We start from the raw sequence: 12,327 nt of genomic DNA, 5'->3' as shown, positions 1-12,327 counted from the left end.
ACAGCACAGAGAGTACAACCTTAGAATTAACGGCATGGCGCCTGAGCCTCATACGTGTCCCCACCAGTTCTTAGTGACCACCACACCACAGCACAGAGAGTACAACCTTAGAATTATCGGCATGGCGCCTGAGCCTCATACGTGTCCCCACCAGGTCTTAGTGACCACCATACCACAGCACAGAGAGTACAACCTTAGAATTAATGGCATGGCACCTGAGCCTCATAAGTGTTCCCACCAGGTCTCAGTGACCACCCCACCACACGGTCCTTTCTCAAACGAAGCACAGAGAGTACAACCTTAGAATTAACGGCATGGCGCCTGAGCCTCATACGTGTCCCCACCAGGTCTTAGTGACCACCACACCACAGCACAGAGAGTACAACCTTAGAATTAATGGCACTTAAGCCTCATAAGTGTTCCCACCAGGTCTTAGTGACCACCACACCACATCGTCCTTGCTCAAACGAAGCACAGAGAGTACAACCTTAGAATTAACGGCATTAGACCTGAGCCTCATACGTGTCCCCACCAGGTCTTAGTGACCACCACACCACATCGTCCTTTCTCAAACGAAGCACAGAGAGTACAACCTTAGAATTAACGGCATGGCGCCTGAGCCTCATACGTGTTCCCACCAGGTCTTAGTGGCCACCCCACTGCCACGTCCTTGCTTAGACAAAGCACAGAGAGTACAACTTATACGTGTTCCCACCAGGTCTAAGTGATGACCCCACTGCATCGTCCTTGCTCAGATGAAGCACAGGGAGTACAACCTTAAAATGAATGGCATGGCTCCTGAGCCTCATACCGTGTTCCCACCAGGTCTTAGTGACCACCACACCACAGTACAGAGAGTACAACCTTAGAATTAATGGCATGGCACCTAAGCCTCATAAGTGTTCCCACCAGGTCTCAGTGACCACCACACCACATCGTCCTTGCTCAAACGAAGCACAGAAAGTACAACCTTAGAAGTAATGGCATGGCACCTGGACCTCATGTGTGTTCCCGCCAGGTCTCAGTGGCCACCCAACCACATTGTCCTTGCTCAGACAAAGCTCAGAGAGTACAGCCTTAGAATTAATGGCATGGAACCTGGGCCTCATGTGTGTTCCCACCAGGTCTCAGTGGCCACCCCACTGCCACGTCCTTGCTTAGACAAAGCACAGAGAGTACAACTTATACGTGTTCCCAACAGGACTCAGTGATGACCCCACTGCCATGTCCTTGCTTAGACGAAGCACAGGGAGTACAACCTTAAAATTAATGGCATGGCTCCTGAGCCTCATATTGTGTTCCCACCAGGTCTCATGGACCACCCCCCACATCATCCTTGCTCAGATGGAGCACAGAGAGTACAACTTATAGAATTGATTGCATGGCACCTGAGCCTCATGCGTGTTCCCATCCGGTCTTAGTGACGACCCCACCGCATCGTCCTTGCTCAAACGAAGTACAGCGTACAACCTTAGAATTAATGGCATGGTGCCTGGGCATAACTACACAAAGGGGAGGGGTCTCTCTTAAAGGGGTACTAACACCTGCTTAAACAGCTTCATAAAATTAGAAGAATCACTATCCACCTTACACACATCAAATTAATGTTTACCACTTTGTAAAACATGTCTGTACTAGCAGTTCAGTAAAATAATATCTCTTTCCCATTCAGGTCTGGTTCAGTAACCGAAGAGCGCGGTGGCGTAAGCAGGCAGGAGCCAATCAGCTTGCAGCATTTAACCACTTGTTGCCAGGAGGGTTTCCTCCCACAGGGATGCCAGGGCTGCCACCCTATCAGCTTCCAGACACATCGTACCCTGGGGCCAGCCTCTCTCAAGGTGAGAACCTATTATTATTAGTGAATAGGTGAACCATCTATGCCGGTGTTATTGCATTGGTGCCGACAACACATCACTGAAATCAGGTTCAGAGGTTGTGTGTTTTCTTTAAACTATTGTAGAGGGAGGTGTGTACCCCAACATAAAAAGCATAACCCTCCTTCATACAGGGAGCAACTGCTACCCTCTGGTGGGTGTAGGAGGGGATGGGTAGGGGGTCGCTCCACTAATTCGAAAGGTGTTTGTGGGGATTTGTGCCCATTTGTGAGGTCAGTACTGAATTAAAAGACCTGGCACACATGTTGGGCCCCACGTTGATCACCACAAAAAAGGACCTGGCTGGCAATCAGTGTTCCAGTTCATCACAAAGATGTTAAGTAGGGTTGAGGTCAGGGGGCTCTGTGCAAAACTCTTGAGATCCTCCTCACCAAATTGGTCACTCCATGGCCCAGATTCAGGTAGATCCGCGCAATATTTGCGTGGGCAAAGAGCAAAGATTTTTCTCTGCGCCCACGCAAATATTTCGATTTGCCCGCGATTCACGGAGCAGTAGCTCCGTAAATTGCACGGGCGCTATGCTAATTAGCCCTGCGTAAGGGCGCCTAATGTAAATGATCCCGCCGGGGGCGGGAATCATTTAAATTAGGCGCGCTCCCGCGCCGAGCGAACAGCGCATGCTCCGTCGGGAAACTTTCCCGACGTGCATTGCGGCAAATGACGTCGCAAGGACGTCATTTGCTTCTAAGTGAACGTGAATGGCGTCCAGCGCCATTCACGAATCACTTACGTAAACGACGTGAAATTTAAATTTCACGAGCGGGAAGGGCGGCTATACTTTAGCATTGGCTGCTCCTACTATGAGAAGGAGCAGCCTTACGCTAAAGTCGCCGTACGGAAACTCCGTACCTTGCGTGCGCAGGGCCCGCGCAACTTTTGTGAATCGGTGGTAGTATGCAATTTGCATACTATACGCCGATCACAATGGCCGCGCCCCCTAGCGGCCAACGCAAGAATGCAGCCTGAGATATGAAGGCATAAGGCTTATGTCTGTCATATCCTAGGCTGCAGTCCGCATAGCGATGTTCCTGAATCAGGGGTATTTGCTACGCGGGAGCAAAACAGCTATTGCGCCGCGCAACCTATGGTTGCGCGGGCGCAATAGCTTCTTGAATCTGGGCCCATGTCTTTATGGAGATGTTGGTTTTGAAGACCTGACTCATTACCATTTATCCAAAAGGTGATCAGTAGGGTTGAGGTCAGGGCTCTATGCAGGACACTCTAGTTCCTCCACACCAAACTGGTCACACCATGTCTTTATGGAGCTGGTCCAAACTGGTCAACCCATGTCTTTATGGAGATGTTGGTTGAGAAGATCTGACTCATTCCCATTCATCCAAGAGGTGATCAGTAGGGTTGAGGTCAGGGCTCTGTGCAGAACACTCAAGATCCTCCTCACCAAACTGGTCAACCCATGTCTTTATGGAGATGTTGGTTTTGAAGACCTGACTCAATACCATTCATCCAAAAGGTGATCAGTAGGGTTGAGGTCAGGGTTCTGTGCAGAACACTCGAGATTCTCCACACCAAACTGGTCACACTATGTCTCTATGGAGCTGGTCAAAACTGGTCAACCCATGTCCTTATGGAGCTGGTCCAAACTGATCAACCCATGTCTTTATGGAGATGTTGGTTTTGAAGACCTGGCTCATTCCCAATCATCCAAAAGGTAATCAGTAGGGTTGAGGTCAGGGCTCTGTGCAGGACACTCTAGTTCCTCCTCACCAAACTGGTCACACTATGTCTTTATGGAGCTGGTCCAAACTGGTCAACCCATGTCTTTATGGAACTGGTCCAAACTGGTCAACCCATGTCCTTATGGAGCTGGTTCAAACTGGTCAACCCATGTCTTTTTTGGAGCTGGTCCAAACTGGTCAACCCATGTCTTTTTTGGAGCTGGTCCAAACTGGTCAACCCATGTCTTTATGGAGCTGGTCCAAACTGGTCAACCCATGTCTTTATGGAGCTGGTCCAAACTGGTCAACCCATGTCTTTTTTGGAGCTGGTCCAAACTGGTCAACCCATGTCTTTATGGAGCTGGTCCAAACTGGTCAACCCATGTCTTTATGGAGCTGGTCCAAACTGGTCAACCCATGTCTTTTTTGGAGCTGGTCCAAACTGGTCAACCCATGTCTTTATGGAGCTGGTCCAAACTGGTCAACCCATGTCTTAATGGAGCTGGTCCAAACTGGTCAACCCATGTCTTTATGGAACTGGTCCAAACTGGTCAACCCATGTCTTTATGGAGCTGGTCCAAACTGGTCACCCCATGTCTTAATGGAGCTGGTCCAAACTGGTCAACCCATGTCTTTTTTGGAGCTGGTCCAAACTGGTCAACCCATGTGTTTATGGAGCTGGTCCAAACTGGTCAACCCGTGTCTTTATGGAGCTGGTCCAAACTGGTCAACCCATGTCTTTTTTGGAGCTGGTCCAAACTGGTCAACCCATGTCTTTATGGAGCTAGCTTTGTAGACAGGGGCACAGTCATGCTCTTTTTACGAGGTTGGAAGAGTATTATAATGTAAAATGTCCTCTGTAGTACTATAAACAGTTCCCGTCACTGGAAGCACCTGAACTGAAAGGGGGTCCACATACTTTTGGCCATGTAGCAGTTGTGATAGTCGGGTATTGTGTGTGTTGTATCGCTGATAAGCTTCTCTGTATATTGACAATAAAGATGTCCTGTCCACTAAACATTTCCACAGAGAAACTGACATATTTTATGTGCATTGTCCAGATGCGATTTCCTACTGTACCTGAGCTCCTCCTTTGTTTTTGTAGATGTTGGGAGCACAGTCCACAGACCCCAGCCTCTTCCCCCCTCTTCCATGCACCAAGGGGGTCTATCCGGTGCCACCGCAGACACTGGCACAGGCTACGGAGCCAGGCACAGCTTCTCCTCTTACTCCGACAGCTTCATGAACCCCGGCGGACCAAACAACCACATGAATCAGGTCAGCAACGGCCTCTCCCCCCAGGTAGGCAGCACGCTGGCACTTCACCCTTCACGTGTTATAACTGGTCCATAGGCCAATGTTTCATTTGTAATGAATTATAATCTATTATATTTGTTGTTAAAGTGGAACTAAACCCATCCATTAAACAGTTTAAAAAAACAGTTGCATTTCCAGGACATCCCCAACCTTGGAGAGGAGGAAGTTAAATCCTCCTCCGCTTTCAAGGCTAGGCAGGGTGGGAGTTGCGGCCATGACGTCACTGGTTGCTAGGCGCCAGGCGGCTCTAGCAACCAGTGGCCAGAAATAGTCAGAGCCAGTTCAGTCTGTCCCAGTCCCCTGCATTTCAGACTGCTTCCAGAGTCCCGGTGTCAATTTATTTTAATTAGGGGGGGCACAGTATAATTTGGGGGGGTCATGGCCCCCTCTGCCCCCCCCTAGTGACGCCACTGCTTAGTTGTGCTCTCAACCAGACTATGAAATTTGCCGGTGTCATCACCGATCACATGTGTAGCACCCTGGCTGTTGAAGATCAAACAGAGGCCAAGATGACGGTTTCCTTGGCTGAAAACGATAGAAGGGTTTAGTTCTGCTTTAAATACCACAGTAACGGCTATTGGATAAAGATAACTTTGATTTGATTAAAAAAGAATTCCAGGCACGATATATTTTTTTGCATAGTCTTGTATCTATTGAACAAAATACAATAAAGATACCAACATTCAAATTTTCAGCAGCCTATAGGACCTGGGCTGTCTTTAACACGGGGGCAAAAGGGGAAGCTGCCCCGGGCCCAGTCATTGTTGTGGTTGCCCAAGGCAGCTTCCCCTTGAGCCTGCGCAGTTGATAAGTGGATTAAGAAGGAAATTGTTTGCCGGGGGCCCAATCAATATTAAAGACGGCCCTGTAGAGGACTGTAAACTGCGATATTATTTTTGGGGTGTTACGTTATCCTTTAAAAAAAAAAAACTAAAATGAGGAAAGACGACGCGATCAACCAAAAAAAAAATCGCGGCGTCTTGTCATGTCTGCTCCGAGGACTCGCCTCCTTCTCTGCTGCAGGGAGAAGACTCTTTTTTTTTTTATTTCCTTATTTTTCTGGCTGTGATATCCAATATCTCGTTAACATGATCTAGAATGACATGCCTTTAATCTAGTGTTGTTAATTGGCAGCACTGCGTGGGATCAGATCGGCCACACGGGAGGGAGGGGGAGGGTTAAATCTTTACCATTCAGGATTTCTTTCCTTCGGCTGCACAAGAGACCAGGACACGAGTCTCCGGGCAGGGCTGTCTTAATGAGAGGGCACACCTGGGCACTGCCCATGGGCCCCAGCTGCATGGGGGGGCCCCTGCACTTCCCCAAAGCAGCTGGTCCTTGAGCCCACGGTGCCCTGAAATTTGGGCCCCCATGATGGTACAGAGAGTGATAGATACACAGGGGAGGAAGCCTGCCTCCTACCTACTTGATGTCTGATTACCTGCACTGTTATCATTGTAGGGGCCCCAGAGCATTACTTTGCCCAGGGGCCCATGATGCTATTAAGACGGCCCTGTCTCCGGGATGTGCTGAGCAACGCAGGATCGATTCGGATCGAATCATTACCGATAGCGGCCTATAGGTCCTCCCTAAACCCAAAACCAAGGACTATACACCAACCAGCCGTAACGTTAGGAGCACCCATCTAATCTTGGGTAGGCCTCCCTCTCCCGACCCATCCAGGCATGGACTCCCCACTGATAGGGGGGGGGGGGCCACCAGTCCTCCTGTAGGGGGCCCGGGCACACAGGGGGGCCCAAACAGCAGGGGGGAATTAGTGTGGTTTGGCGGAAAAGGGCAGTTACAGAAGGATGCCCGAGGGGCCGGTGATCTGCCAATATGGTTCCGGCTATCCAGATGGTTCCTGTAAGGACTGCGCAGGCGCAATCCTTGCCGACGGAAATCTCCGAACCTCGGCCGGCATCCAGGGCGACGTGGGATCTGAGGAAAGTGGCTAGTCGGCCTTTCGTCCTACACTCCGCTCGCTCGGCCTCCTGGCTCTTTTTTTAACATCCTCCAATCCACTGGGATGTTAAGGAATGAGCCTGGATGCCGGCCCGAGGTTCGGAGATTTCCGTCGGCAAGGATTGCGCCTGCGCAGTCCTTACAGGAACCATCTGGATAGGGGAACCATACCGACAAGTCACCGGGATACAAGAAAAGATTTACTAGACATGTGAGGGGTGTACATACTTTTGTGAGATACTGTAAATAGGAGAAGGTTGGGGAAGAACAGTGAAGTGGCCCCATAGGATCATCACCCCCGTCACCTTCTTTAGATTTCGGGGCGACAATTCTATATGGGGCGACTTTTCTATTCTTCCCGGGGAGCCCCAACCTTCTCCAAATCCAATGTCTCACAAAAGTAAGTACACCCCTCGGTCACATTTCTTGTATCTTTTCATGTGACAACAACTGAAGAAGTGACACTTTGGCCCGGATTCAGAAAGAATCGCGTAAGTTTGGGCGGGCGTAGCGTATCTCATATACACTACGCCGCCGTAACTTAGAGAGGCAGGTACCGTATTCAGAAACAACTTGCGTCCTAAGTTACGGCGGCGTAGCGTATGTGGGCCGGCGTAAGCCCGCGTAATTCAAAGTTGGTTGGCAGTGGGCGTGTTTTACTAAAATGAACCGTGACCCCATGCAAATGAGGGGCCGAACGAACGGCGCATGCGCCGTCCGTGGACGTATCCCAGTGCGCATGTGCAGAATCACGTCGCAAATACTCAACACTTTCTACGTGAGCGTAAACTACGCCCAGCCCCATTCACGTACGAATTACGCAAACGACGTAAACCACGTAAAATTCAACGCTGTCCATACTTAACATTGGCTGCGCCTCATATAGCAGGGGTAACTATACGCCGGTCATACGCCTTATGTAAGCGGCGTATATTGATACGCCGGGCGCAAGTACGTTCGTGAATCAGCGTATCTTACTCATTTGCATATTTTTAATGGGAACGCCGAATGCGTCCAGCGTAACTATGCGCCCACGATACGCCGGCGTAGGCAAGTTACGTCGGACGGCTGAAGCCATGTTTTCAGGCGTATCTCTCTTTCTGAATCGGCATAAAGATGCGACGGCGCACATTTTAAATTACGGCGGCTTTTCTGGAGATACGCCGCCGTAAATCGTTTCTGAATCCGGGCCATTGTATCTACAATGTTGTGTAGTGAGTGTGCAGCTTGTATAACAAATAACACACCGCTGGCAACAAAAGTCTGTACACCCCCCAAAGTGAAAATGTCCAAATTGGGCCCCGAAGTGTCAATATTTTGTGCGCGGCCGCCATTATTTCCCAGCACTGCCTTCACCCTCTTGTGCATGGAGGTCAGCAGAGCTTCACAGGCTGTCACCGGAGTCCTTCTCCTCTGAATTCTATACGACTCTGATAATCCCCAATTTCATTTTACGAAAAGGTTTTTTTTTTTTTTTTAATGGACGTGCGGCGAACATGCAGATGCGCTCGGCGCGGCTCGTTTCTGAGGCTGATCCGAGGGGAAAAAAAAAAACGTACTAATCTTCCAAACCCTTGTGATGGACGGTATTCCCGGCCCCTCGGAGCCCCGGACTTGTCAAAAACAGAGAGCCGCCGCGGTGACAAAAGGAAGGCTTAATCCGCTCATACGCGTCCCGCGTCCCGTATATCCATCTGACATGCCGCAACATGCAACTCCCACAACCAGATCTTACGTCTGTAGCGCCCGCATTAAACACCAATATAATTGTCATTAAATAGCGGGGGGGGAGGGGCGGAGTCCGGTAAAGGTTGGAAAATCTGCATGGCTGTGTTGGATTTCTTTTTTTTAACCACTTAAGGACCGGGCCTGTTTTTCAGACTCGGCGTTAAAAACATTTTTTTTTGCTAGAAAATTACTTAGAACCCCCAAACATTATAAAAAAAAAAAATCAAACACCCTAGAGAATAAAATGGCGGCCGTTGGAATAGTTTCTGTCACACCGTATTCGCGTAGCGGTCTTACAAGCGCACTTTTTTTTTATTTAGAAAATAAGACATTTTAACAGTAAAGTTAACCCAATTTTTTTATATATAGTGAAAAAAAATGTTACCCAACATAATAGAGGAAGTCATAGATGACGTATAGAAGAAGTATAAAGGAAGTAATAGAGGAAGTCATAGATGGCGTATAGAAGTATAAAGGAAGTAATAGAGGAAGTCATAGATGGAGAATAGAGGAAGTATAAAGGAAGTAATACAGGAAGTCATAGATGGCGTATAGAAGAAGTATAAAGTAAGTAATAGAGGAAGTCATAGATGGAGAATAGAGGAAGTATAAAGGAAGTAATAGAGAAAGTCATAGATGGAGTATAGAAGAAGTATAAAGGAAGTAATAGAGGAAGTCATGGATGGAGTATAGAGGAAGTATAAAGGAAGTAATAGAGGAAGTCATGGATGGAGTATAGAGGAAGTATAAAGGAAGTAATAGAGGAAGTCATGGATGGAGTATAGAAGAAGTATAAAGGAAGTAATAGAGGAAGTAATAGAGGAAGTGATAGATGGAGAATAGAGGAAGTATAAAGGAAGTAATAGAGGAAGTCATAGATGGAGAATAGAGGAAGTATAAAGGAAGTAATAGAGGAAGTCATAGATGGAGTATAGAAGAAGTATAAAGGAAGTAATAGAGGAAGTCATAGATGGAGAATAGAGGAAGTATAAATGAAGTAATAGAGGAAGTCATAGATGGAGAATAGAGGAAGTATAAAGGAAGTAATAGAGGAAGTATAAATTAAGTAATAGAGGAAGTCATAGATGGAGAATAGAGGAAGTATAAAGGAAGTAATAGAGGAAGTCATGGATGGAGTATAGAAGAAGTATAAAGGAAGTAATAGAGGAAGTCATAGATGAAGAAAAGAGGAAGTATACAGGAAGTAATAGAGGAAGTCATAGATGGAGAATAGAGGAAGTATACAGGAAGTAATAGAGGAAGTCATGGATGGAGAATAGAGGAAGTATACAGGAAGTAATAGAGGAAGTCATGGATGGAGTATAGAGGAAGTATAAAGGAAGTAATAGAGGAAGTATAAATGAAGTAATAGAGGAAGTCATAGATGGAGAATAGAGGAAGTATACAGGAAGTAATAGAGGAAGTCATAGATGGAGAATAGAGGAAGTATACAGGAAGTAATAGAGGAAGTCATGGATGGAGAATAGAGGAAGTATACAGGAAGTAATAGAGGAAGTCATGGATGGAGTATAGAGGAAGTATAAAGGAAGTAATAGAGGAAGTATAAATTAAGTAATATAGGAAGTCATAGATGGAGAATAGAGGAAGTATAAAGGAAGTAATAGAGGAAGTCATGGATGGAGTATAGAAGAAGTATAAAGGAAGTAATAGAGGAAGTCATAGATGACGAATAGAGGAAGTATACAGGAAGTAATAGAGGAAGTCATAGATGGAGAATAGATGAAGTATAAATGAAGTAATAGAGGAAGTCATAGATGAAGAATAGAGGAAGTATAAAGGAAGTAATAGAGGAAGTCATGGATGGAGAATAGAGGAAGTATAAAGGAAGTACTAGAGGAAGTCATGGATGGAGAATAGAGGAAGTATAAAGGAAGTAATAGAGGAAGTCATAGATGAAGAATAGAGGAAGTATAAAGGAACTAATAGAGGAAGTCATGGATGGAGAATATAGGAAGTATAAAGGAAGTAATAGAGGAAGTCATAGATGGAGTATAGAAGAAGTATAAAGGAAGTAATAGAGGAAGTCATAGATGGAGTATAGAAGAAGTATACAGGAAGTAATAGAGGAAGTCATGGATGGAGTATAGAAGAAGTATAAAGGAAGTAATAGAGGAAGTCATAGATGGAGCATAGAAGAAGTATAAAGGAAGTAATAGAGGAAGTGATAGATGGAGAATAGAGGAAGTATAAAGGAAGTAATAGAGGAAGTCATAGATGGAGAATAGAGGAAGTATAAAGGAAGTAATAGAGGAAGTCATGGATGGAGAATAGAGAAAGTATAAAGGAAGTAATAGAGGAAATCATAGATGGAGTATAGAAGAAGTATAGAGGAAGTCATAGATGGAGTATAGAAGAAGTATAAAGGAAGTAATAGAGGAAGTCATAGATGGAGAATAGAGGAAGTATAAAAGAAGTAATAGAGGAAGTCATAGATGGAGTATAGAAGAAGTATAAAGGAAGTAATAGAGGAAGTCATGTGTGGAGAATAGAGGAAGTAATAGAGGAAGTCATAGATGGAGAATAGAGGAAGTATAAAGGAAGTAATAGAGGAAGTCATAGATGGAGAATAGAGCAAGTATAAAGGAAGTAATAGAGGAAGTAATGGATGGAGAATAGAGGAAGTAAAAAGGAAGTAATAGAGGAAGTCATAGATGAAGAATAGAAGAAGTATAAATGAAGTAATAGAGGAAGTCATAGATGGAGAATAGAGGAAGTATAAAGGAAGTAATAGAGGAAGTCATAGATGGAGAATAGAGGAAGTATAAAGGAAGTAATAGAGGAAGTCATAGATGGAGAATAGAGGAAGTATAAAGGAAGTAATAGAGGAAGTCATAGATGGAGTATAAAGGAAGTAATAAAGGAAGTCATAGATGGAGTATAGAGGAAGTATTAAGGAAGTAATAGAGGAAGTCATAGATGAAGTATAAAGGAAGTAATAGAGGAAGTCATGGGTGGAGTATAAAGGAAGTAATAAAGGAAGTCATAGATGGAGTATAGAGGAAGTATAAAGGAAGTAATAGAGGAAGTCATGGGTGGAGTATAGAGGAAGTATAGAGGAAAAATTAAACCCACTTAACCCTTTCGCACTCCTGGGCCCTGCTTAGTGGTGGCCCGAGTATGGTAAAGTCTGTTCATTACAGAGAGGAGAAGAAACCGCATTCTTCCACTCTTATCATCCCCTCCGAACCAATCAGAAGCCCCGGTGACACGCCGCCCTATGGTCGCCCCGGCTGAGCCTCCTCTGTTATCCTGGCGCAGCAGCCGGCAAGGAGCCGGACTCACTTTCAGAGAGGAGAAAATCCTTAATGCTCGCTCCCCTCAGCCTCTGTAATGCTCCTCGGATGGCGCCAATCTGCTTTGAGGGATGGAAAGATTAAGAAGAAGAATAAAAAAAAAAGAATTGCAATAAAATGCGTGTGAGCGAGGGGTAATTGTGGACAAATGCGGCATTGAAATTCATTTTTTCGGCTCTTTTACACACCATTTCAATCTTATTTTCTGCTTGTTAATGAGATCTTGTTGGTCGAGGGTGGGCCGAGCTGCCCAATATCGCCGGGTAATTGCACATAATTTTCTCTTTGCCGATGATTTGCATCAGTTTCTTTTCTTTTTTTTTTTTTCTAATTTTGTGTAATATTTAACATCCCTTGCAGTTCCCCTCCCCCCGCGCCCGGCCAATCCTCATTTTAAATGCCTATTATAAGCAGAGCGAGAAAAGAGCGAGG

At 45.9% G+C, this 12,327-nt stretch overlaps 1 protein-coding gene across 3 annotated transcripts in view; it reads left to right on the top strand.

Moving 5' to 3' along the window:
• Positions 1–12,327, top strand: part of PAX7 (paired box 7) — a 141,822-nt gene that overhangs the window by 89,417 nt on the left and 40,078 nt on the right. For all 3 annotated transcript variants that reach the window (XM_040326775.1, XM_040326774.1, XM_040326772.1), the window contains exons 6-7: positions 1,673–1,838; positions 4,677–4,873. In XM_040326775.1, the coding sequence (XP_040182709.1) occupies positions 1,673–1,838; positions 4,677–4,873 (363 nt within the window). The remainder of the gene's footprint in view (positions 1–1,672; positions 1,839–4,676; positions 4,874–12,327) is intronic.

The sequence above is a fragment of the Rana temporaria genome, chromosome 10 (genome assembly GCF_905171775.1).
Source record: "Rana temporaria chromosome 10, aRanTem1.1, whole genome shotgun sequence".
Classification (NCBI taxonomy): domain Eukaryota; kingdom Metazoa; phylum Chordata; class Amphibia; order Anura; family Ranidae; genus Rana; species Rana temporaria.
Note: the sequence above shows the minus strand (reverse complement) of the source record. Positions and strands in the feature narration are given on the sequence as shown.